Genomic DNA, 25,760 nt, shown 5'->3' with positions numbered 1-25,760 from the left:
GACCAGATGATCAGATCACTGTTGGCTTCTGCCCCCTGGGCCAGCCTGCCCAAACCAAGATGATTGCCCATCTGTCTTTCCAAAGTGCCTGAAGCAATTTGTCCTCTCCCCTCCCCATTCCTCTCCCAAACACACAAACACAGACCGCCCCCCTCCCCCAAGCACATGCTTTATAGTCCTCTATAATTGTACATTTTTAATAGCAACACTGTTTTGTGGCTCAGCCCCTCACCCTGAGGACTTCTGCTGAGCCTGGTACCCAGCAGAGCATGAGGTGGGTGAGAGTGAAACTGCACTTGGTTAGCTGGGGCTTCTCCATGCTGGTGGCAGTGGCTCCCTGATGTGCAGGATTCAGTGCTTCCAAGAGCGGGGCTGCTTCTGCTCAGAGGGACGGTGGTAAGCCCTGAGTCAGCTGGGAATTCTGTTTGCAACCGCTCCCTCGCTTCAGCAAGGCCACAAAGCCCTGCACTTTGCCCCAGAAAGCCCTAAAGAGCAGGGGGAGTGCTCCCTAGGCAGAGGCAGAGACAGTCTACCAGGGTCTCCCCGGCTAGTTGAATCAGAGCCCATGGCAGGAGCTGATTTTCCGGTGAGACATTTCTGAATACAAATCCAGAAGTGTGTATACAATTAGAAAAAAATATTATGAAGTTTAAAGATTTAAACATGTATGGTTTTTAAACAAACAAAAAAGGAATCTCCTAGATGTCTTTAAAGTGTATTCATTCATAACACCAAGTGAAGTGTTCTTTTCCCTTTTTTCTCCTTTCCCTTCCTCCCCCAACAATCTCCTGCTGCTTCACACAGTGTAGGTTTTTATTTTTGGTGGGGAGCAGGGAGTACTGGCTTGATTTGAGTTTTTATAAACAGCATTTGCTTGAAGTCATATGCAGTACTTACATGATATCATAATCAAACCCTTCACCCTTGTCCTGAACCCTAAACCTTCACTTGCCTTACTCTGAGACCCCGACCCCCCCCCCATTGTGTGCCCATCCACACCCCTTCCCCCTGAACCAACACCATTAGCACCCTCTCCCTGATGCTGTCTCTTCTGTGCCTCTGTCCTGGCACCAGGACCTGTGCTCTGAGAGCTTCACTGTGTGAGGGCACCCCAGTGGGCTTCCTTCAGCTTCAGGAATGCCAGTGGCTGGCCCCTAATTACCCTGCAGTGCTGGGAACCACACCCCAGAAAGTCCAAGTGGAGAGAGCTTGTACCTCTTCTCTCTTCGAGCCCTAACTAAAAATGAGGCGTACCACACTGTGGCAGGGCCTAGCCAGAGTCCTTCCCCCGGCCATAAGACCAAATTCATTTCCACAACTTTCAGTCTAAGCAGGTCCCTTTTTTGAGAATCTGCTGATTGCATCTGGGAATCAGAAATGTGGGTTTATATTTCTACTGCTTATAGCACATCAGGTTTTTTGTTTGGTTTTGTTTTCAACAAAATGTTTGGCCCCAGAAATTTAGGGACTTGGAGCTCAGTTGCCAAGAGCTTCCCAGCTGAGTGTCTGCACACGGCCCTCTCCTGGGAGTGAGCGCCTGGACTAAGCGCCTGCCCTGCTGGGCCCTGAGGGTGCGGTCAGCTCCCCAGGCCGGGACTGCAGTTGGTCTTGGTCATCCGCTTCTCTGGGCATTGCTCTCTGCTGCATCTGGTAGGAACGTCTGTCACTGAAGAACAGCCATCTTCCCTGAGAGAGTGTGAGTGCTGAGCTGCAGGCGCTTGGACCTAAGAACAGGAAGGGGATCCTGGGCCAGCTAATTCCCCCTGCCCTCTGACAGCCAGTCTAGAACTTAGGATTCCTCTCAAACTGAGGGTTGCCATGGCACCAGAGTAACAGTGGGGAGGGAGGACATTCAGCGGTTCTTTACAAAGGCTCAGGTGGTAGGGTACTCCTAAAACTCACTAAAGAAAATGCTCTACCCCTTGGGCCTCAGAGTAGCCTCACCAACAACGTGAACAGTTTAAAAGACACACTATCTTGCTGGAGAACTGCTGTGTCTCTTCCTGGGTTTGGCCAGAACTTCAGTATTACGTGACTAACAGGCACGTAAAATTAGATGTTACTAAATAACAGGCCATTCTTGCTTCTCACCACCCCTGAGCAGGGCACAGGAGCCAGCCAGCTAGTAGTCACGGTGATGGGGACAGCCTCAAAGACCCATGACCACTTGGAAGAGAATGGTAGAGCTACGAGGGGTTTGCCCAAACCAGCTAGGACTTCCGCACCATCCCAGTGCTCAAAGAAGGGGACGGTCACATATACCACCCCACCCTACCCCAGCAATGAGTACTTGACTCTGGGTCCTGAGAGCTGCTGTACTTGGGCCCCCAGATCACAAGTTCTTTTCAAGGGAAGTGGATCCACCAGCCTGATATGGCTTATGCCTCCCTTTGGCCCCAGGCATCACCAGGCAAACACGTTCTGGACCCTCAGCCTAGCTTGCTTCCTTTTAGCATCCCGAGTGGCATTTGAGTCTTTCGTTTGACACGGATTCAGTTTAGCCAGTGACTCCCTCTTCCCCTTTGTGCCCAGTGCACCTGGAGTGTCCACTGCCCTTCATCTGTATCCCAAGGCTCACGTCTCTGTGACTTCCCAGCTGTCCTGTTATTTCCCACCTCATGCTTTTCTTTTCAGCTGAACCTTATTCACAGTGAAATCAGTAATTTAGCCGGCTTTGAGGTGGAGGCCATAATCAATCCTACCAATGCTGACATTGACCTTAAAGATGACCTAGGTAATTGGGGATGGGGTTTGGCACCATCAGCTGTCAGTTGAAAAGTTATGGAACCCAGAATTTTGGCTCTTCATCTTCTCAGACTTCAAATGGTCAAACCAAATTCCCAAAAGCAAGGTTAATGTTTGAGGGTAGACATTGAATGTCTACTTACTTCAAGCCATTCCAAATGGGAATGATCTGATTATGTCTTATTAAGCCCGATTGGCTGCTTTCTCCTTGATTATAAATATATTGCCATCTAAATTCTCTTCCATAATGATCACACTGACTGCTGGTTACTCGGGGGGGATTTTTTAAAACTGTGGTTTTTTTGTTTTTTTTTGTTTTTTTAAGAACTGAAAAATCTCAGGTAACTACAAAATGATAGTTTCTCCATTTAAGCCTTAATTAGAAATGACAAACAAAGCATGAAAACACTTGAGAAGGGAGACAATTAAGCTGCATCAGTATACTATAAAGTTGTCTTTAATCCACCAGCAAATTGATTTCCCCCAAATTTACCACCTACTGTCACTTCGACTTCTTCTACAACTGAAAACAGTATATGACTGAGTGCCACCTTCATGAATTACTTGGCTCGTGTATGATATTAAAAAGAAGGGCAATATCTCTTTCTGAGTGAGTTCTTCCAGAGGAAAACTGCCCCAGAGCCATGGCATCTCCCTGCACAGGAGGGTGGACGGTTCAGGGCAAGCTGAGGGCTACCCCTCAGGTGTCCCACTCTGTGGCCTCACCTTTACAGAGAAGAACTGTCAGCTTAGGGCACAGTGAAGGCTCCTGTTTCCTTAGCTGTGAGCCTTGCAGGGGCAACAGGCTAGCAGGTTCCCACCAAGGCAGCCTTATGCCTGATGCTGACTTAGGTATGTTTTTTGTATCTTTAGTTCCCATCTTCGGCCACCTTTGTAAGATGGCAGATTTCCTTACCGGGAGAGATGCTCATGCCAGAGCCCAGGCCCGACCCACACAGACTGGGTACAGTAGTGGGCTGAAGACATGAGAACTGGGACTCAAAAATGCCCTGCTTGAACTTGTTTTCTAACTGCCTTAAACAGATAATTTCTTTAAAAAGACAAAAACAAACCCCCACAAGCTAGAAAAAACTAGGATCCTGTCTATCCATAGTATATCTTATATGTAAAATACATAAAAATGAGATTGATCAGAATAAGAGGTAGGCTGGAAAAATATTTTTACACATCGAGGGGGAAAAATAAAGGCATTCCTCTGTGCACACCTATACTGTTTTCTCAGTTTTCAAGAGACGTCCCTCGAAGGTAGACAAAATGCTAACCATCACAGGAATAAAAATCAAACCCTAAAAGGTGACTACTGCCGATAAAATGGAGAAACTTGTTGTTTTGGTTCGCCTGATAGTCCACGTTTTTTAAAAACAGATGCCATGTTTTAGTAGCCTTCTCAGTGGGGTGCCAGTCTCACAGGCTTTTGCGAAGTGAAGTGGGGCATTCGTTGTTTTGTTATTTCTTTTAACCTTTGGAAATGATCTCATGTGTCTGTTTCTCTTTTTTTGGACTTGTCATTCAAATGTTTAATTTAAACATGTCACATTTGATATTCCTCCTCCTCCTCTCCTCACCCCCATCCACATGTGCGCACACTTCGTGGACTGATTGCCCTTTTGGCTCATATGTTGGAATCGACCAGGTAGGCCAGCCCTGCCATTGGGGCCTTAGTAAATGTGCCTGTGCGTGGGTCTCGGTCCAACACAGTTGATATACATCTGTTTACCTGTTATAGTTGCAAGTTGTACAGGCTGACATTGCCTCGATCGACAGTGATGCTGTCGTTCACCCGACAAACACTGACTTCTACACCGGTGGTGAAGTAGGTAATGCCTAGCTGGGTGCTGCCGAGTGTGTGTGTGCATGGTCAGTCAGCCGCCGCAGACAGCTTGATCCTTTGACAGCTATGCAGGGCTGCATTCATTTCACACTTCCAGCTGTCCTGACCTTCCCCAGGTCTCCTGTCCCCGGGTTGTGAATGCGAGAACTACAGCTAACTGTCAGCCAGGTTGCATCCTGCAGCTCACAAATGGGCACACTTCTGGTTTGGAAACTGGTTCAGCAACGTTTCTTCACTGCTTCCTGAGGCACAGCTTTGTGGGAGACTGGGTTCACACGTGATTTGAGCTGCAAGCGGGATGCAGACAGATCGGCTGAGTGGCATCCAGGACCACTTCTGTGCCCCCCGTGGACCAGATACACAGGAATGCCTATGCATGGGTCTGTCTCAGAAGCACACTCATTCCTGAGATGGCCTTCAAGCCTTAGATGCACGTGGGGGGAATTTTAGAGCACTCCCACACTCAGGGTTTCTCAGGCCTTATGTGTACGAAAGCCACCTCATTCTGATGTGCTGTTCCTAGATCACTCTTGAGAAACACTCTCCTAGACCCAGAAAGCTCCTTCCTCTCCTCGGCAGCTGACACACGTGGTCAGTTGGCTTCTGGCACTGAGTAGCTGAGGGTGAGGTGAGGCGGAGAGAGCATGTGGCGTGCCAAGTACTATGACTGCAGACCCGCTGCACGAACATAGATAGTGCCCTGCTTTAAGAATGTGTTGAGGGGCCTTTATAATGAGGAGGCATCCAGGTGTGATGGCAAAGAAGTACAGGTTTGGAGCTAGGTAAGAGGATCCTGAATCCTAACCTTACCATTTACTGGCTATGGGGCCTGGGCAAGTCACATAACTCCTCAATGCCTTGGTCTTCCCTATCTGTAAAATAATGGTGATGAAGAGAATTATGTAAAGTCATGTAACCAAAGCACCCTGCTTCATTGCCTGGTTCATGATAGGCGCTTATTGCAAAGGTCTTGCTCTCAGGTGCGTATGTGATTTTTACAGTAGGTGTGCTGGTGCTGAGAGCAGCATTCTGAGTATAGATTCAAACACCAACTTCCAAAGAGAAGGGGTACATTTCTAGTAAGGGCAGAAGTGAAGTCATCTTGAAGGATGATGCTGTTGGGATTCACGTGAGTGTCCCAGACACTGGAAGTGCAACAGCTTAGCAATCTGTAGCTGTCCAGCTCTGTTCAGTGTCACTCGCAAAGCCTGCTGTTCACAGTCTGCCCCAGCCACTTTGATTTGGGCTAATTGCTCTCCTGGGCATTTTGGATTTTGGACAAGGATAGAAAGACAAACTGGATGGAAAGTCAGGATTCGCCAAGCCTGCCAGGCCCAAATGAAATCAGGCTGTAGGCAATTAAAATAAACTCCCCTTTCCCAAGATTTTGGAGGAGTTTAAGAGCTCCTAAGTCAGGCAGCTTAAGAGAAAGATACTTCCTTTCTTAACCAAGTGAAAACTTGATGGGAGGGAAGTACTTACTTGGAGGAAACTAAATAAACAAACAGCTGAGGGCTTATCTTTCAGCCAGGAGTGACTAAGGCCTAGGTTCATCCTGCCATCCAGAACTTTGGGTGAAATGGAAATTGTGAAACTTGCTGGGCAGAAGAATCTCGCCCAGGCTCAGGGAGAGGAAGAAGGGGCCAGCCTGCTGCGGCTGTGAAAGTGTTTCCTCAGGATTAGCCACACCAGGAGGTGGAGCTGGAGGCTTTGAGGCTGGCAGGGGCCAGACGGGGTAACATGCAGAGCCAACTGTCCCCCCGCCCTCTGCCCCCAGAAGAGCCCAGTCCTTCCTAAACCATGAATGGAACCGGTCTCCTTGGAATAATGACAGTGCTAGTGCTTTTCTCTCTGACATGCTTGCCCTTAACCCATTCATATGCACGGGTTAGGCATGAGTAGCCTTGGTGACATGTAAGTAACTCGGGTCCGAGAGCTCGGCCACGGTTACGTCGTACGTCACTCCCACGAGTGACACAGCAGGTCCAGACAACCTGACTGGCCAAGGAGGAAAGATGGTGCCAGGACCAGAACCCAGGTCTTCCAAAGCCCACCTCAGTGCTTTTTCTCAGCGAACCATTCCAAACTAGTACTGAACCCAGATCTCTTGCAATACCAAAACAATGATCAACCAGATTCACACATGGTCTCAATTGGTTCCAGTTCCCACTTTGATGTGTGAGAGGGGAAAAGAGGAAGCGAGGATGTAATCACTCCACTTCTCATACTTGGTGTGAATTCCTGAGTCCCGAGACTGCTGGAAGAAGGAATGCGAGTGCAGGAATGCTTAGCCCCAGTGATTAACTTTTACCCATCGAAAGTTCTTTCTAACAGTGAAATAGACCACAGGCTGAGCCTGACGTTTGTCCAAGCCTAAATTTTCGCTTAGGCTGGTTTGAACACTGATACTTATGCCTGCTTTCTAAGCATGAAATAATGCTCTTGTTCTCATGGGAGTAACACATGTTTATGCTTGGGGGCAAATAAGCCAATTGCCTTATGATTAACCCTGAAGTTAAGCCTAAAAAGCAAGAGTCTTACATTCAGAGTGTTGACAATACAGTTGAAATGGGCCTGTTTCTTGTTAAAAAGTACACGTGTGTCTACATGAACATGTGCATACATATGTGTGTGTAGGAGTCAAGTCCTGACCGGGTTGATTGCCTGCAATCTAGGGTTCAATTTTTAAGTTTGGGAAATGCATTAAGTGTAATTTAACGTGCAAATTTCACTTCTAATTAAAGCAAGATTTAATTATAAGTAAAAATTTTAAAGTAAACACTCTTCCTAAGATAAAACACCTTTAATTATAAATCAGCCCATTTTCTTAATATTTTTCTATTTCATAAAGGAGTTGGTAGTATTAATACAACACTGATTTTACTTTACCTTCCAAATTTCCCATTTCTCCTAAAGAGTAGATAGGATAGAGAATGTGGACCTGAAGTAGTCCTGCCTGGAGCATGTTTGTATCCATCCTTCAAGGTGGAGGATGGGTGAGGAGGGAAGGCCAGACCGGGTACAGCTGGGCAGCAGCATTTGGGATCCAGCAGATTCAGACTTTGGATTCATCTTTCTCGGTTGCATGGATATTTCGGGTGAACCTGTAATTGGGCCTCATTCACCTGGGTTGTACCCTCAAACTCTCCACTTCCTGGTGGGTGGAGTTGAGCCACGAGGCCCAAGCCTGCTCCCTTAAGCCCATTTGGCCACTGTCTCTGATGCTGAACTTTGTCAGAAACACGCAGAGGCTGCCACCACTGCCGGTAAAAACCTCTGAAGCGGATGTGTTTTCCCTCTGGACACCTCTGCCATTTAAAGCCCACTTCGCTGCTTTCCAAGACAGGTGAAGGCTTGTGGGCAGTCTGGGCTAATGAGGAGGGACGCTGGATCCCACCTTAGGGATCCCAAGTTAATCTCTGTCTGAAAGTCAGGCCTTCTCTTAGCCGAGAGCTCCTTGTGGGTGATGGCCTGCTGCTCACGTTCATTCAGGCCCCCAGACTTCCTAGAGTGGGGTGGCTTATAGGCAGTGCCTGCCATTAGCCCTGTGCCGTCTCATCTGTAACAGTGCCCAGGCTGTCTGCTTTTCCTTCTAGGCACTTCCTGGGGTTAGTTCACCCTACCAGAACAACATGCAAATGAGGCAGGTTTCTCTAAGATAATCAGTCCTGGTCATTCCAGGGTGAATCCAAAGAGAATCTGGGCTGGTGCCTCCCAGTGCACCCTCACTGACCCATACCAGAATGTGCCGAGGGCACCTTGAATTTTCCAAGACAAATGGTGAATCTTAAGGGGAGTATGCTATCCTCTTGTGAGGAATGTACTTTAAAATGTGCACAACTGAGGAAGCAGAGCTTATGGAAGACTAAGACCCCGTTCTGGCCAAACTTACAAGGACGCTTTTGACTGCTGCTTGCTGTCCCATGCGAGACATTTAACCCACAGACCTTATAGGTGTTGGTAATCTTATTTGGGAACTTGGCTTTCATAGCGAGAATTGATTACTTACCAAGTACCCTAATTCAAGAAGAGTTGCTCCCTGCCTCCATTTGATTTTTTTTTTTTTTTAAATCTGGTCCTGAACAGTTAGTCATCCTTCTTTAAGCGTACAAGTTCATCTTTAAGCTCTGTTTCTGGTGTTGCTCTCCTTTACCTAAAACGATTCTGAATCATTTGTGTGATTAAGGAAATACTGTCTGAGGCCTTTTTTTTTTTTTTTTTTTTTGTATTCACATATGACACCAGAGCTGCAAAATAGGAACTAAGCATGGTAACAATGCTGGCCCCGAGGTGGCCAAGTCTGCATGCTCTCTTCCGGGCCTGCCGCCAAGAGGAGAGCTAGCTGCTGATGGAAGCGCGGCGTGCTTCTTCTAAAACCTCCTTATTTGGGGTTTCTCCCCAGAGACAGGGAAGAAAATCCAGGGGGAGGCATCAGCCTTGGAAGCCGGCACCATCTGCTTTCTCACGCTGATGGAAAGCATGCAGGACAGGCGTGCTTGCAGAGAACAGGCGTCTCCCATCTCCCTCGCATCTCTGGCATGTCCAGGATCACCCCGAGTCACCCCCAGATAAGAGGCAGCAAAGATAGCTCGGTGACCGGCAGTGCAGAGTGGTAACTGGCCGATGGTGAATCTCTTCGAAACTTCACTTTTCTGACTCAGCCAGGGCTTTGTTCCTGTCTTGCAGCTGTCTGGACATTTAGCCAGTCAGATCATTTTTAGTATGTAATCACCTGACATGCTAAGTGTCTGTGTGTGCCCCGAGACGCAAGGATGGCCATCTGACCTCGCCCTGTCCTTGTCTAGGAAACACGCTGGAGAAGAAGGGTGGCAAGGAGTTCGTGGAAGCTGTTCTGGAACTCCGGAAAAAGAACGGGCCCTTGGAAGTAGCTGGAGGTGAGGTGGGGAGGCACTGTGCTGATCTGGGCGTGGTGCATGCTGCCTTAGGGAAACGGTTTTACAGGACGACTTAGAATTCAGAGGTGCATGGCTGTCTCCGAGACGGAGGCAGAAGAAAGCCTGTTAGACTTTTATCACATACAAATTGTCAGGGGAACTTAAGGGTTGTGGAAATTGCCTTTCCAAGTTTTTTCTTCATTACTTAAAATAGCTTCTAAGTGTTTGATGTCTAGCCCTCAAATTTTAAGCAGTTACAGAAGCCAAGTTCGGCAAATCTAAGAGCTGAGAAGTATAGATAGGGATACTGAGCCATCTGCAAAATTGCTGATGAGAGATGCAAATGAATCATTTTCATTCAGCCATCTGTGTTTTTCATGGGAGAAATGTAAATATACATCTCTCATTTGCCAATTACACCTTTCCTGATAAGAGGGGTGTAAGAAGATGACTTGAAATGTGATGTGAGGAGAATTTACTGCTAAGAACTAGAGGCAGGGCACTTCTTACTGATGCCAGCCTGGATTTGGGGATTTTAGGTGGACACAGGGTTTCCCGAGCACCTGGGAGTCTGAACAGTGGGTGAGGCTGGCTCACCCCACCAGCTATGTGAGGACAGGCCACTCCCTTCCTCCCCTTTGGGCTCCAGTTTTCTCTTCTTACTAGATGGTTCCCAATCCTGTTTGTTTTTAAAATGAATCTTCATATGGGCATCAACAGTTACTATGTGACAGCCACACAACCTTCTCTGAGGGTACCCCAGGCCTTACCTCTCTTTCCCCAGTGACTAACGCACAAACTCCCATCCTGGGCTAGTCACGGGTCCTGGCGGGGATAAGAGGGTGGCATTGCCTTTGACCTCTGCACTGCCAGTTCTGTTTTGCCTGCAAAGGGCATGGCATTGCAGAGAGTTGGTGGGGGCGCAGTTACCGAGCTCTTCCAGGCAGTTCCCCGCTGGAACCGCCCACACTGAACAGGGAGGACACACACAGCATAAACTACCCAGCCAGGGGCTCCTGGCCTTTCCTCGGCCCCTTACCGGCACCTCTCTCTGTGCCAGCCCAGGGTCCTTCCTGTTGGTGCTCCAGTTAAAGCCCATTCGGTGACCCTCAGCAGGAGGTGTGATAAGAGGTGGCCCTGATGCTGCCACACACCAAACTTGTCTGGTGACACCGGAGCCACAGCTGGTACAAACCCGTTAGACTTAGCACAGCTAAAGATATGTTTGCCTGTTTCAAAAGCAAGAACACATTTCGTTCTTGATTTTAAGATCTATTTTAGAAAATGTTTTAAAATATTTTTTAAGTATAAAGGAAATAATAGAACATATCCCTGTTCCGCTGTCCAAAGATAATCACTGCTAACACATTTCTTGTCTTTTGAATGCATAGTTTAGCAGTTACTTCTCACGTGGACATGCAGGTGAATTAAGCCCCCCAGGCTCAAGCCCACAGTTCTTGAACCAGTCAGCAAGCAGAGCCAGGACTCAAAATCAGACTTGTGACTCTGGGATCAGAGCAGTTGCTACTGCAGCATGAGACACCTCCCATAAATCACTCTTCTCCAGGTTCTCCTAGCGACAGACGATACCCGTTAACAGCCCAGACCCCTTGGATAGCGCTGATGGTGTTCGTCACAAAGTGGGTTTAGAAAACACTTGGTCAAAAAAGTTTGGGTGTCTTACTGGAGCAGTGGGTGGAGACGGTAGTGTGCTCCTGCATAGAAGTCTCCCAGGCAGCACTCACCAGACCCATTGGTTCCAGAACCACCACCTTTACATTGTAACTTTTGGGACAGGAATCCTGGAACATGCTCTGGGAGACATGGGCTGGCCTGTTATATATTTCCTGGTAGGAGCAGACCCAAGACCAGTGTCTTCAGATCTGACAAGAGGCAGAGAATGAGAACAAACCTGGAAAGGCAGGTCTGCTATGGAGATCTGTAGTTGGAGAAAGGCTCCTCTTCTAGGAGAGGAAAATAGTTCCATCCTAAAAGCACTGTCCAATTAATTTTGTCAAAACTAACAAACAGGATCGGTTAGTCAGGGAGAAGAACAGGGCAGCAGACATGCTCTCTGGGTTACTCTCCCAGGAGGTTTGTTCCGAACTGTGTCAGAGATTTATAGATATCGGTACATCATAATTAAATGCACATTAATCCACTTGAGGATAGGGCGGTTGGAGACCCCCGAAAGGCGATTAATTGGAGGCTACAAACATTCTGACACATTTGGTCAAGTTAGATGGTTGTGGCTCGGCCTTCTGGGAGGCTAGGGAGAGGGTTTACTGTGACCTTGGCTGAAGTTCCTGGTGGCCACGCGTCCTAACGCCAACTTTCCAAGGGTGGGGGTTGGCTTGGCGTCCCCCCACCCCACCCCGCCACCGAGGGAGGAGACTGCAGGACAAGCAGTTTCCGGCTCGAGCTTCCGTGGGAATCACAAGGCAGCAGGCAGCTGCAGCCCTCCTGGACCAGGTGGTCGGGGGGCCCGGGAAGACGTGCTGGAGCTGGAGAGCCGGCCTGGGCTCGGCACCTAGCACGCGTGCTACTGCAGGGGGACCCAGCTCACTGCTTCTGTCTTGTCCCCTCCAGCCGCTGTCAGCGCAGGCCATGGCCTGCCCGCCAAGTTTGTGATCCACTGTAACAGTCCAGTCTGGGGTGCAGACAAGTGTGAGGAACTTCTGGAAAAGACAGTGAAGAACTGCTTGGCCCTGGCGGATGACAAGAAGCTGAAGTCCATCGCCTTTCCATCCATCGGCAGCGGCAGGTAAGGGCCCACGGCCTGTCCCCCTGCGTATGCGGCCCATGCTTGCAGGGAGCTCCGACTGTGCCCATGGTCGGCTAAGGCTACTTTCAAGCACTTGCCTTTGTTGAGGAGACCGGAAGCTCGAAATCGGGAAGAACATAGACATTAAGTAATTGTGAGGGACAGTTGAAGAGATGTGGGGAGACAGGAAGCCTGAGGAGAGAATCAGACTTGAGCCGTGACAGCAGATGTCATCACAGAAGGTGACCCTTGAAGGACACTAAGACCTTAGGTGGGTGGGGAGGCGTGAATGCAGGGATACTGAGCGGGAGAGCCCCTCCCAGACCCAGCCCATATAGCTGTGTTACACTTCTGTCCCCGAACCCCAGCATCCTCTGGGCACAGCCCTCTGCCCCTTATCTTTGTATTCCCAAGCATCCTCCACCTCCCCAAAACCTGCTTGCTCTCCCTGTGCCTCACTGCCCTGCTGATGAGGTGGTTCTGAGTGGGCAGATACGTGAGAGTGAGATAGGGCTGGGCCTCCCCCACCTCCCAGCCCTGAAATCTCCCCAGGGAGACTCACGGAGGCTGTGGGGAGCAGCGCAACTGCCCCTAAGACACACACACAACCCAGAGGGCCCGCACTGGAAGGGTGTAGTCCTTGAGCCGCTGATGAGGCAGACAGGATTCAGCCACAACCCCCAACCACCCCCGCTCCCGGGTGGTGCACCCCCAGATGCCAGCCCACAGCCCATCAGGTCCTGCCTGTCAGGGCAGCCCTGGGCGCGGGCCTGGCTAACCAGCTGCGTGATGGCATGCAAATTAACCCCCCCCTCTGAATCCAGCCCCCTACTCTGTAAAATAGATGTGACCGTCCCCCCCACGCAGCCTCTCAGGACTGCTCGGAAATTAAAGGAGCTCTCCAAAGGGAGCATGCTTTGAGAACTCTCTGCCACGATGAAGATATGAGGGCTGCCTCTGAGGCTGTGTCTCACTGCCTGCCACATCTCCACGGTCCTCCCTACCAAGGGTCTGAGCAGCAGGCCTCTGGAAGGCTCGCCCTCTGGATGGGGCACGGAAGCAAAGGGAAACTGGCCTTCAGAGCTGCTGCAGCCCCGGACTCTGTATCATCCCTGGGGCTTCCCATGGAGATCGGGAGCCTTCCAGGGTCTCTGCCAGAAGTCCCTCCCAGTTCCCGAGGAAGGCGGGCTGTGCGGTGGCAACACAGGTCCCAGCACACTGATGTCCCGTGACACCGCAGGCTGCATCGCCCTCCTGGGAGAGCCTGAGTCACAGTCCTCAGCACTATTCCGTGTGTGTATAGAAAGCTGCTCTTCTCAAAGCACTTCTCTTCCAAACTCATGAGGAGGACAGAGAGTGGATTTTGCTGTTTTTATCTTGGGCAGGCCTTGTAATTCTGCTTCCCTGAACAGTGCCATCACTGAGGGTCCCACACCCCAAGTGCCAGGGACAGAGCTAGTCCGGGCGGAATTCCTGTCACATCTGCTCAAGCAGAGCTTAGTCGCTGTACCCAGAAGGCCTTGCTTACAGGCAGACAGGCACTGTGCCCCAGGGCTTCCTGTGGGCCAGGGCAGTCACACGTGACTGGTGGACCCACCAGAGGACCTGATGTGGGAAAAGATCTTCCTCTGGAGCCTCTGTCACTGCCTGCCTCCATCTGGGACAGAAGGAGCATTCCTCTGCAGTCCCTCCTGGAGGTGAGCTGTGGGCGCCGCACCTCCCCTCTCTTCCCCTCCTGGCCTTGGCCCTGGCCCTGCAGTTCCGGGCAGCCGAGGCCTCCCAGACCAGGTGCTCCTTTGTGTGAGGGCCCCTCAGTCCTCTGCACTGACAGTGGGCTCTCTTCTGGGGCTTACTAGCACAAAGAAGCTGGTGTCGGGGGAGGGGCCCTGAGCAGAGGACAGGTGAACCCGCACACGGCCCCCAGCCTCGCGTTCCCACACTCACTCCGCCCTGTGCCGAGCTCTGCAGGGACATCCAGAGCTGACACGATTGTTGTTCTGGACTGCCATCTATGTTTCCCGTCACCATACATCTTCATTCCATTCGCTTCTGCCAAAAGCATCTGTTGAGCATCATTTTAAAAGTCAATACCATTTAAATGCCTGTTGAAAGCAGAGCTGACAGAGCTAGAGCATCTAACAGCCTTTTTCGGTCGGCTCTAAGAGCACCTGGCGAAGACGAGCATCCTTCATAAGCTGGTCAGCAAGCACCTAGCAGGTTAAACTTTCCCAGGAACTGTGGAGAGGTGTATAGGTGCCCGATTCAGTCCCAGAGTCAATTCAAGACCTTTTTTTTTTTTTTTTTTTTTTTTTACAAAGTGCTTTTGGATCTGAGCATAATTAGCTAACTTCCTGCTTCTCCCACCTTCCCAGCCCCCCACCTCCCATGGAAGTTCTGTTCTTCAGCACTGCGCTGCTGTGTGACCTTTGGTAAATGAATCACCCTCTCTGTCCCTGGCCTGCCTTATCAGCTAGTGAGGCTAAGGGCCTGCCCTTCCTCACACACGGTTCTGAGGCTCAGTTAATTAGTGTTTCGGAGGCACTTTGATCTACTCTGATGAAAGGTGCTTCCGAGGAGAGACGCAATAGGAGCCTTTATTGGAGGTAATAATTTCATGCTCTTTCATATGACTAGTGGGAAATTTTTAATTGAAGCGTAAAAGTCATGCCCATAAAAGAGCATCTGTTATTACAAACTTATTTACATTTTTCACGGAGTAAAAAGTTTTAAAAAATAATCAGTTGAAAGCTTTTAAGAGGGCGGAATGCCAAAGGCAAGCACATGTGCATAGCCACCCAGCCCCACATCTGTCGGGCAGACCTTGCCCCACAGAGCCGTGTAAACAGCTGCCCTCTCTTTCATGAGCAAAGACTGGGATTATACCAGAGCTGGCCAGTAAATCACAGTGGGGTTTAGGAGGGGAAATAAAACAGCTTGTTTGTGGCATCCAGTGTCTCTGGCATAAAAGTCATGTTGGAATTAAAACAATATAAATGCAAAACATGTTGGTAAAGAGCTGTGGGATCACTTTCTCTCAGCTGAGGCCCGGCATCTTGGGCATGTGGACGATGACCACAGCCCTACAGCTCCCTTCCTCCAGCCCATCGGCCCCCAAGACTGGGGGCCAATCTTAAAGCCCACCGGAGGCAAATGAGACCCGGGGTGTAACCCTGGCCTCGGGAAACTACCTCTGGCATCCGGACCTCCTGTCCTTGGGCATCCTGGTCACAATATTGATGGATACCCCACTCCCTCCGCTCTGTTTGACATTAGGGGACGACCCCTCTCCGGAGAGGCAGTACTTGGGGAATAGCTAGTTTGGGGCTTTGATTAAACTCTCCTTAGGTTTATGAGCCTAAAAGGAAAGCCAGTTTGTTTTCTTGAAGCTACCACTTGTGGGTATTCATTGAGTCCCAGGCACTGTGCTAATCCCTTCGTCTGCAGTATCTCACAACCCCACAAAGTGAGCAGCGCTATTAATTCCACTCAAAGGCAAAGACACAGAAGCTTAGAGGGGTCAAGTCACTCACCAGAGGTCACACGGCGTGTACTTGGTAGAGCCAGAATTTGCTCAGTGGTCCTTGGCCTCAGTGCTCTCGGTATTAGGCACACGGAACCCCTGCCTCCTGTCCCCTTTGGTCAACAGACCCACCTCCGAGCATCCTGCCAGAGGATCACCCCACTGCCTCTGCGCTCTCTGTTTGAGTGGATTCTAGAGAACCTTGGAAACACCTCTTGGAATTCCCTGACCTGCCCAGGCAGAGCTGTCAGCCTCCCTACCCCCTCGGTGTGGGCCTCAGAAGACAAATATAAAGGACAGAGACAAACTGAATTGGGGAGAATTACTTATTAACCCAAAACACGTGAGCCCTGGAGTGAGAGAAGGTAAGAGGCCTCTGTAGGGTTGTGCTGCCCCGGCCTCTCTCTAGCTTTGGAGGCATTGGGCCCATCACCATCCCCTTCTGAATTTTAGCTTCACCCTCTTCTAACCCACTGCTCTCAGCTCAGGACCTTGATAGCCTGCCCTTTACCTCTGGATGGGGTAGTCTCTGGCTGGGCAGTTACTCAAAGCCAGACAGAACACAGGAACGCCCAGGAGCACAGTGTGCGGGAAACCTAATCCCAGCAGAGGAGGGTCCACGTGGGGTGACAGACATTTTGCCCACGTCACCCAGGCTGCCAAGACGCCCCGCCCTGTCCATCTCCCAGACAGCCCAGACAATTAGACAGGTGGCCTGGTCCAGCAAAAAGAAAAGCAGAGTCCATCTAGAATCTGCTTTAATTCCTAGTTAGCCTTCAGGGTCAGGCTCCTAAACTTGCTCCTCCAGAAGATCCATCCACGCTTTCCAACCCCCAGGACACAGCCTCTCCTCACGGCAATCTCTGGGTCCCTGATCAGCCGGCTCAGCACAGCCCCTGGCCTGGAGTCCTTAGCATCTGCCCTGTCCCGCCCTGGAGGCTGAGCTCACCCGGAGCAGGGATGAGGAGGGGCCCAGCACAGCTGGAGGGAGCAAATCCTCTTCTGTGTTGTGGCCCTGTGAACTCACGTCTCTGCCATCAGATGGGACAGTGGACAAGCAACCAATGTGTACAGCCCCCGGCCATCACTGAGCAGGTGACCCAGGAGGGCACCAGGTGGGAGGTAGCCCATGGGGTCCCCTTGCAACAGCCAGGGAAACTGAGGTCTAAGACACTTGGGAAAGGCTGTTGCAGACACAGCTGGAGCGACTTCAGGGGGAAGCTCAGACACCTTCTTAGTCGGGGTCAAGGCAATAAAAAAGGTCTAAGTCTAAGATAAACTCCATGTGGGGTGGGAAGCGCTTGGCCGCAGGGGAACTTAAGACATTTGGCGTGAGCACAGCTGGCAGGGTCAGGAGCCGAATGGGAACAGGAGGGGCACCCATCTCACGGGGAGCAGCATCTGCATCACCACCACTGTCGTCATTGCCATCGCCAAGCAGTACCTAGTTTCCAGTGGAGAGATCTAATGCCAAGAGAGGTGAACGCCTGCTCCCGAGGGCAGCTAAGATTGAAACTGGAATCTGACTGGAGTGCAGAAGCCCTTACCTGCCCTTGCTCTAATGTGCCTTGAGGAGGGGCCATCTGGTCTCATCCAGAAGGCGGTACAGCGGTAGAACAGAGTGACCGTCACAGAAGCAGTAAGCCTGAGCTGGGGAGGACGGCACAAGACCTGGCCGGAAGGGCTGTGGTTATTCAACAAAAGAACCCAGCCAGCCAGCCAGGAAGCCACAAGATGAGTGAGATGCGTAGGCAAGCCACTCTCCTCAAGCTGCTCAGTACTGCACCAGGGGACCCCGACGGAGCCCCTGCCACACCGCAGCGTGCCCGTGGCCCTCCAAGAGAACGGGACATCTCAGACCCGGGCAGCAGCCCTCTGGGGCCCTGATGCTGACTTTGTCAGCACAGGGAAGCAGCAAAGATAGCAGCAGTCACCCAGTCCCAGCTATCATGGGGTCGGGTTGGGAAGGCCATTTTCCACTGTGTGGGCCTTTAGAAAGACCCTTCGAGACTACCCCCTTTAGAGACGACACTGTCGATTGAGGGCTCTCTGTACAGTATTTTGTTCGATACACAGCCTCCCCAGGTAATCAATACTTGATTACCTGCCCCATTTCACCAGGTGGGGAAACAAGGCACAGAGACAGGGCCCAGACGCAAATCCCGTGTGGCTCCAGGCCACTGCGTGTGCCACAGCTGCCCCTGTTTTGAGGGTGCAGGGCCTCTGCATGTGAAGCATCCACGTCTACATTCCATTTCATTACAAATACTTCCAACTGTGCCTACTAGAAAACATTTTCGGGACCCACCTGGAAACGTCAGGAAAGCCATCACCTCTTCATTCCTTCCTGGCGGCTTGCGTGGTCCAGAGGGGCCATAGTCCCATGGCTGGGTCTCTCCTTTAGGCTGTGAGTGCCTCAGACAGAGGGATGGGTTTGTCAGCAAGAGGTTTTCCTGGAAACAAATCATATTCACAGTTCACCCAACAGCAACCTTGAAGGACAAGGCCAGACCAGCCCAAGCTCCCTTAACAGTAGGGCATCCAGGCATGGGCTGCAGGTCTGTGACCTTTGATCCCGACCTTTCTTCCCAATGCAGGTTCTTAACCTTTGGGCCCACCCTGAGTGCGTGTAGCACAGTGGATCTCAAAGCATGGTCCCCAGGCTCACCTCATCTGATTTCCTGGGCGGAGCCTGGCAGCCTGCGTCTTGGCCGGCCCTCCGTAATCCTGACAGAGGCTAATGTTGAGAACTGTTGATGTAGAGGAACAGGAACTGAGGTCCCTTCGGTCAGAGTCACACATCCCTTTTCAAGGGTCCAAGGCAGAGGCATAGAAAGCTGTGGGAGAAGGTCTGTGTCAGAAAACGCTGGGCGTAGGCGGAGTGACCAGCCTGCTGCGGGTGCTCCAGGGAGGCCCTGCGGCCACACCCTGCGTCTCTGCACGGCACCACATCTCCCCTGGCTCGGGCAGAGCGGCCGCAGGGTGGCCTAAGGGCAGCTCACGAAGCCCAGGCCAGGGTCAGCTCAGGCTGGGCAAACACCAGAGGAGATGGGCTGTGACCATCAGGCCACACAACAGACAGCTTGCTCTTCAGGGAAGTTCCACAGGCCCTCACCTCTGCCCAGCTCACCTGCGACGTGCAGGAGGGCACCCTTAGTGGGGGAGCTTGGGGCTGGTGGAGCGTGGTCTCGGGCTTCCAGTGCAACTGGAGGCAACTCTTTGCAGTTCTCTCAGCCTCCGCCTAGCCAGGTCGTGCCCACAGGCCGAGCTCTGCCTGGGGCAGCGGCCCTCAGAGTCTCTGGCCTGAGCGCAGGCTGCTTCCAGTGGCGGGCCGGGCCCCGCTGTCCTGCCGTAGCCTCGCAGCCCTGCCCACTCCCGCCTGTCTGCCCAGGGGCTGCCGCCGCCTCAGGCTTTCCTCACCAGGAACGAAATGAGTCCTTAGGGCAGCTCCTGTATTTACAGCAGGAGAATAAACACTTGCTCTTTGTGAGATGTTTAAAATGGGCCCTCATCCGCGTGACCCTGTGCCTGCGCTCCGCCATGGCTGGCCTGGCCCCTGCCTCAGGAGTAGGGTTGCTTGGAGGAAGGGCGGCCTCTATAAAGGTGCGAGCTGGGTGCCCCACGACACACTCACTGCGGAGAGGCCCTCAAAGCAGAAGGTCGGGTTCACTCCATCCAGCGCTTTCCAGCGCGTGTCTTGTTCCGGACAGTGTAGCCTTTGTGCTCCTCGACTCCTGTGAAAATAGTCAAGGAGGCCGAGCCAGGTGTTGTGAGGACAGCTTCTTCCCAGACTGAGCCTGCAGGCCCCAAGTGGGGAAGGGTGCGAGGGGTATCACCTGCCACGCGGGGTCCCCACCCTCCCCACTTCCAGCACAGCCCCTCTTCCCACCACCCTCCATCCCAGTCCACCTTTTGGTCCCCCCAACTCTGCTGGTGGTCGGAGCCCCAGGGTCTCCTCAGGAGGAAGCCGCCTGTCCGGCAGCCCTGGCCTGGCCGGAGCACCCCTGCAGCTCTCTCTCAGACTCTGACCCCGGTCTGGTTCACAGGCTCGTGTGTGCTGGCTGCCAGGCAGGAGTGCCTTGTGCCTGGGGGTGGGGGAGGCACCTGCACATGAGGGGCCCCAACTCTAGGTCACACCCTACGACTGCCTGCAGGCTCCTCTGCACAGGCTAGGAACGGGCCTGGGGTGACACCCTGGTCCTCTAAAAAGGAACTTCACTTCTAAAGCATCCACGAGTTGCTAGGGGTCCACTGTCAAGCTGGGTGAAGCCCTGTTTGATCAAAAACAAGTCGCAAGAATGGTTTTCTCCTTGGCTCTGAAAGGCTCTGAAAAGCCCTGAGTGCTGACAATAGAATAAGTGTGACCCTCCAAAAGAAGCCGCTGAGGTGGTCCACAACTCATGGCACTTAGCGAGTGAGCCTAGGAGAAATCCCGCACCTGACACATTTGAAAACCTCTCACCTGGCAGCAGGTACCCCATCCGAAGGAAAGCCCCGGCCGAAACTGGCAGGTTGACCCAGCACTTCGGACTCCACTGGACCCGCAGGCTCCGGGCAGACTGAAGACGATCTGCTTAGGAACAAAGAAATCCCCATGGAGACCAGCCCCTCACTCTCACCCTCAGTATCCTGGACTGTAAACCGGGGTCAGTAGGGATTTGAATCCAGGGCCACTGGCTCCAAAGTCCACGTTATTTCCCCCAGACTAGGCAAGTTGACACATTGCTGCCATGGTCCTCCTGGGTCCTCCTGCACCTGCAGCGTTGACCAGGAACAGCCCCAGCACACACAGAGCGAGGAGCGCCCATCCTCCTAGTCCAGCTTTCACATTCTTGCCTGAGCTCTGAGCCCCTGCCTCCAGAATTGCCACGTGACGTTTACTTTAAATGGAATTGTATGGGAATTCACACCAGTTTGGCTTGGAGACTGGGATGCTGTCCCTTGAGATGAAGAGCCTACTTGTCCCAGGGTAACGACCTGCACGCAGCTCCCCAAGGCCTGGGCCTATGGGGTGTCCAAGCTGGTGTGTGCCGGGAGGTGGATTCCTGCTGCCCATGAAATCTGAAGGCCAGTGTGAAGGATGTAACCCTCTACTAGCGTGAATGGAGGCTCGTGCTTCCTGGAGAAGCTCCAGCCTCCAGCCGTCCCTGAAGCTGAGACCCCCGGGGGGCCTTTGGGAGCCTGGGCTGTGTCTCAAGGCCCATACTGGTCCCGGTGATGTTGGGAAAAGAACCGTGGGCGCTCACACTGCCTGCGGGAGACTACACTCAGCCCACATGCCGCGAAACACAGATTCTGTCGCCTTGCTGGCATGCTGCCTCTCAGAGCACAGCACATTCTCCTGCGGGCCATAGTTCTTTGTCTACTCATTCTTCCCCTGTCTGGTGGCACTGGGCTGTCTCACGCCTGTGTACAGGCAGCCAGAGGTCGAGTACCACTTGTGGACCCTGACCCAACACGAGGCCACTGCAGCACAGAGGGCCTCGAGGGGCTCGCGGAGGGAGGATGTGGCCAGGGAGGGGGTCCTGTGGCCGCCAAGGCCCCCTAGTTGCTGAGCCATCGTTCTCTCTCTTGCAGGAACGGTTTTCCGAAGCAGACGGCAGCTCAGCTGATCCTGAAGGCCATCTCCAGTTACTTCGTGTCAACAATGTCCTCTTCCATCAAAACGGTGTATTTTGTGCTTTTTGACAGCGAGAGTATAGGCATCTACGTGCAGGAAATGGCCAAGCTGGACGCCAACTAGGCTGAGGAACTGCAGAACCAGCCCGCACCGTGCCCCCGCCTCCAATTTGAAAGAAAGAAAAGGAAAAAAAAAAAAAAGATTCCCTCCACTCCTAGTGGGAGGCGGGAACCCTTTCATTTTTTTCAGTTTTGCTCATCTAGGGAAAATAAGGTTTTGGTTTCCAGTTTAATTGTTTTTGACCTTCTAAAATGTTTTTACGTTAGCACTGATAGTTGACATTACTGTTGTTAAGCACTGTGTTCCAGACCGTGTCTGACTTTAGTGTAACCTAGGAGATTTTATAGTTTTATTTTAATGAAATCCTGCTTGACGCAGAGCAGCGGGGAGAGCAGTGTCTTCTACGTGGGGCAGAGTCCAGGAAGCCCATTTTGTAACCATGTGTCGTGGTGCTTTATTGTACACCCAGTGGCATTCTTTTTACTATAATGTTCTTTTTTTTCCCCTCAAGAAGAAAAATCATGAATCTGCAGCAGACTTAATTTTTGTTTACTCTTTGTCTTAATGATGGATTTGAAAATGAAAGAGTTAAAAGGCAGAACAGAATCTGTTGTCCTTAATTATATTTGCAATTTGGAATTCGTGTGAATTGATTTAGTAAAATGTTAAACTGTTGCGACTGGCGTGTTCCAAGTTATTGTGCCCTCGAGTCCTAAGTTGGTTTCTCTCGTCACAGGATGGGGCACCTTGGGTGGGGCAGCCCACCTCCAGGAAGCACCACAGTGGCCATTGCACCCCCTGGGGTGGGGAGAGCATCTTCAGGCCCTGATCCCCATTTCATGGATGAGGAAGCAGATGTACCAAAAGCCATGTGGGTGGCAAGTGGGTGGCTGGTACTCCAGCCCAGATCTCTAGCCCAGCTCTCTCCTGCTATCTGCACCCTCCCAACGATCTCTCTGGCTCATGGCTGGACCCAGAGCCCCTGGGCCACTTGCCAGATGGGGCTACAGAAGGCTTGAGCCCTCTGCTGGGGCTTTGTTGGGTCTGTTGTCCCTACAGGATGAGGCCCCTATCGCCAGGAGCTTTCCAAAGGCAAGGTGCCACCACCAAGGCCCCCAAGACATGCTGTCACCATTACATGCCTTCTCGCAGCTGTGGGTGTTTAGGGATGATCCCAGCTGCACCAGAGTAGCTTAACTCTGGTCACCTAAACTTCTTAGCAAGGACTTTCCTGGTGGCGCAGTGGTTAAGAAGCCACCTGCCGATGCAGGGGACACGGGTTCCATCCCTGGTCCGGGAAGATCCCACATGCCGCGGAGCAGCTAAGCCCGTGTGCCACAACTACTGAGCCCGTGTGCCACAACTACTGAGCCCGCATGCCACAGCTACTGAAGCCCACGCTCCCTAGAGCCCGTGCTCCGCAACCAGAGAAGCCACCATAATGAGAAGTGCACACACCTCAACGAAGAGTAGCCCGCTTGCTGCAACTAGAGAAACCCCGCGTGGCAACGAAGACCCAATGCAGCCAAAAGTAAATAAAAATTAAACTTGTTAGCAAAATGCAGACATTATTTGCTTTAGAAGGTACTTTTACCTTAATCTAAATTTGCCTAAAATGCACAGAAGACTGCTCTTGTCGCTTTAAAAAGAAATGTGCCTGATTCTAAAGCAGACTTTACCCAGGAGGAAATACGCAGCACACTGCACATCATGGATGAATGTAAAGGATCGTTTTTCCTTTCCAAACTGTGCTTAATGAAATCAAAATAGAATTCCTAGGCCATCACACAACCAATCTTTTCAGTTTAAAAGCAGCTACTTCTCACTCAAACCCGAAAGATTTTTCAAATTTTTCCTAAACATAAGGTGTTATTAAAACTTTTACATTTTTCCCCCAAGATCTTTACTGGGTATAGATGACATATTCCTACTTATTGGTTAGATTTTGGCAAAAAGAGAGAAAGTTTATCATTGCCTTTTCAAGAAGATGCATCTTGGGATTAACATATACACGCTACTATATATAAGATAGATAATCAAAAAGGACCTACTGTATAGCACAGGGAACTATACTCAGTATTCTCTAATAACCTAAATGGGAAAAGAATCTGAAAAAGAATAGATACGTGTATATGTATAACTGAATCACTTTGCTGTACACCTGAAACTAACACAACTTTGTAAGCCAACTATACTCCAATATGAAAATAAAAACAAAAACAGTGAGAATAAAAAGAAGATGAATCTTAAAAATGAATTCACTCCATAAATAATATTAGCAAACTGTCTGCCTGGACAAACCATACCGAGTAGCTATTCACCCAAGAGCGTTGTTTCTGCAGGTAGAATCTGCGGCGTGTAGGGTGATGAGAAGTACGCTGTGGTTACTGTGAGTTTGTGATACTGATTATTTATTGTGCGCCTGGCACTGTGTTGAGTCTCTTGTGGGTACCATTCATTCTTCCTTGTGATAACCCTGTAGGGCAGGGTCCTTTTGTTAGAGCCATTTTACAGCTGAGAACACCGAGGCTGCCAGAGATTGAGTAACTTGTAAATGGCTTCTAGGTAAATGGCGTTCACTTCCTTCGCTCTGGAGAAGGAACATCTTAGAAGCCAATCCTGTGTTTAGCGGAGATCGTCCACTAGATGTCGCTAAAAGGATTGGGAAGTCAAGAGAGGAAAGGGCAGCAGGTTTCTGCTCTTCCTTGGGCTTGCACGAAAGAATAGATTGCATTTGTCAGGATTTGCGTGAATTATTTACCATAATCAGCTAAATGTTTCTAAACTTTCAATAATCCAGAGTGCGCTGTGCCCCTGAGCTGTGGGCTCACTGAAGAAATTGTTTCCAATGAAACTGAGGGAAAGAGAGCCAACCCCCAGCCTGGGAGCCCCACCATCTCTAAACCACCCAGTCTGTTTTTAAAACTGGGATCAAAAATTGTTCTCTGATGTCAGCCTCATGTTTTCAGGGAAGAAAGAAAACAGTTCATTACTTTTTTTTTTTTTAAAAAAAAAAGGTATAACTACAAGGAACCAGTTGAAATATACACATACCTCAAATGAAGACAAGTTTGCAGTTAGTAAAATTTACCAGAAGTGAAATTATTCTGTGAAGGGGGAAAACTGCAGGTTCTGGAGAGGTAACGGCTGTCCCGCCCTCCCCTTTGCTTTGAGCTGTGTCAGAGGCAGGCTTGCAGTGAGGGCTGTGGAGCGGAGCCCCTCCTCCGGGGCCGCACAGCCTGGGATGCAGCCTGGGATGGTGGCAGCAGCAGAAACACGCCCTCCCGCTTATTTCTGAGGATCAAACTTTGCCCTCAGCAGCTGGGCTCTGCCCTGAAAAGTCCAGACGATTTCGTCAGCGTGCCTCATGAGCTCCCTTAAATGACATCTGAGATCTAACACAGCGCCATGGCTCCAACTGGGACCACACTGACAATAATAACTACTGTGTGTGTGTGTGTGTGTGCGCGCGGCGTCTGTGTGCACACAGGCACATGCGCACGTGTACACGGGTCCTCTACATCCATCATTTCATCTACTTCTCATGACAACCCTATGAGGTTAACCATACTATCCCTATGTTACAGATTAGAAAGGTCACACAGCTATCAGTGGTGGAATGGGGTTTGAACCCAGCTGTCTGACTCTACAAGTAGAGCTCCCGTGGGACTGACCTCTCCTTTGTTATGTACCCACAAATTCTGCTCCAGTGAGGCAGGGCTTCTTGCCTATTCACTGATACATCCTGTGCAGCTGGCCCTGGGGGCATAGACAGCACCTGTTGGATGACAGGCGGATAGAGACGTGTACTTAAAGCAATCCAGTGGCCGAGAAAAGACTTATTGGGTGCTGACTATGAATGAAGCCTCAGATTAGGGCCTCTTGCAAAAGCAGGTGAGACACTGCTTCTGTCCAGCAGAGTGGGTGAACCACAGACTCAGCTGCTATATTGGCAGGGAGGGGCTCAGTGTGGGGAGCTGCACCCATGGGCACTCTGAGAGTGCTCAGGGAGGCTTTCTTGGAGCAGATAACCTAGAGCCAGACTTTGTGGGAAAGGTTGGAATCTTCTAGGCCAAGAGAGCAAGGTGATAGGTGACAAGTAGCAGGACGGTGCACAGGCATCTTGGCCCCAGCCGGGGAAGCTCGCTGTGTCCCTGTGCTGGGAAGCCCAGGGCTGCACCCCACTTGCAGCCAGGCAGCCATGTCAGCCCTGGCTCTACCCCCAGCCCTGCCCCTGGCATGTGGAGCTGTCCGTCTGTGGATGTGTTTATCTGGCAGAGTTCCTCCTTCCCATTCAGGGTCAG

At 51.1% G+C, this 25,760-nt stretch overlaps 1 protein-coding gene and 1 long non-coding RNA gene across 8 annotated transcripts in view; one reads left to right on the top strand and one right to left on the bottom strand.

Moving 5' to 3' along the window:
- LOC132517077 (core histone macro-H2A.1) overlaps positions 1-22,131 on the top strand; it is a 79,938-nt gene extending 57,807 nt beyond the window's left edge. For 2 of the 7 annotated variants that reach the window (XM_060143649.1, XM_060143648.1), the window contains exons 6-9: positions 4,493-4,583; positions 9,403-9,492; positions 12,082-12,256; positions 21,354-22,131. In XM_060143649.1, the coding sequence (XP_059999632.1) occupies positions 4,493-4,583; positions 9,403-9,492; positions 12,082-12,256; positions 21,354-21,519 (522 nt within the window). In that variant the 3' untranslated portion in view covers positions 21,520-22,131. Of the gene's footprint in view, positions 1-2,634; positions 2,735-4,492; positions 4,584-9,402; positions 9,493-12,081; positions 12,257-21,353 lie in introns of those variants that run through there. The other 5 variants (XM_060143647.1, XM_060143646.1, XM_060143651.1 and 2 more) reach the window with 3 other exon arrangements.
- LOC132517078 (uncharacterized) lies at positions 13,118-19,487 on the bottom strand. Its single transcript, XR_009539583.1, has 4 exons — positions 19,411-19,487; positions 18,445-18,613; positions 18,085-18,229; positions 13,118-14,318 (listed from the first exon to the last, which is right to left on the bottom strand). It is a non-coding gene; the product is annotated as an uncharacterized LOC132517078 (long non-coding RNA).
- Positions 22,132-25,760: the final 3,629 nt, after the last annotated feature.

The sequence above is a fragment of the Lagenorhynchus albirostris genome, chromosome 3 (genome assembly GCF_949774975.1).
Source record: "Lagenorhynchus albirostris chromosome 3, mLagAlb1.1, whole genome shotgun sequence".
Classification (NCBI taxonomy): domain Eukaryota; kingdom Metazoa; phylum Chordata; class Mammalia; order Artiodactyla; family Delphinidae; genus Lagenorhynchus; species Lagenorhynchus albirostris.
The sequence above is the reverse complement of the archived record's forward strand: the minus strand, read 5'-3'. Positions and strand labels throughout refer to the sequence as shown.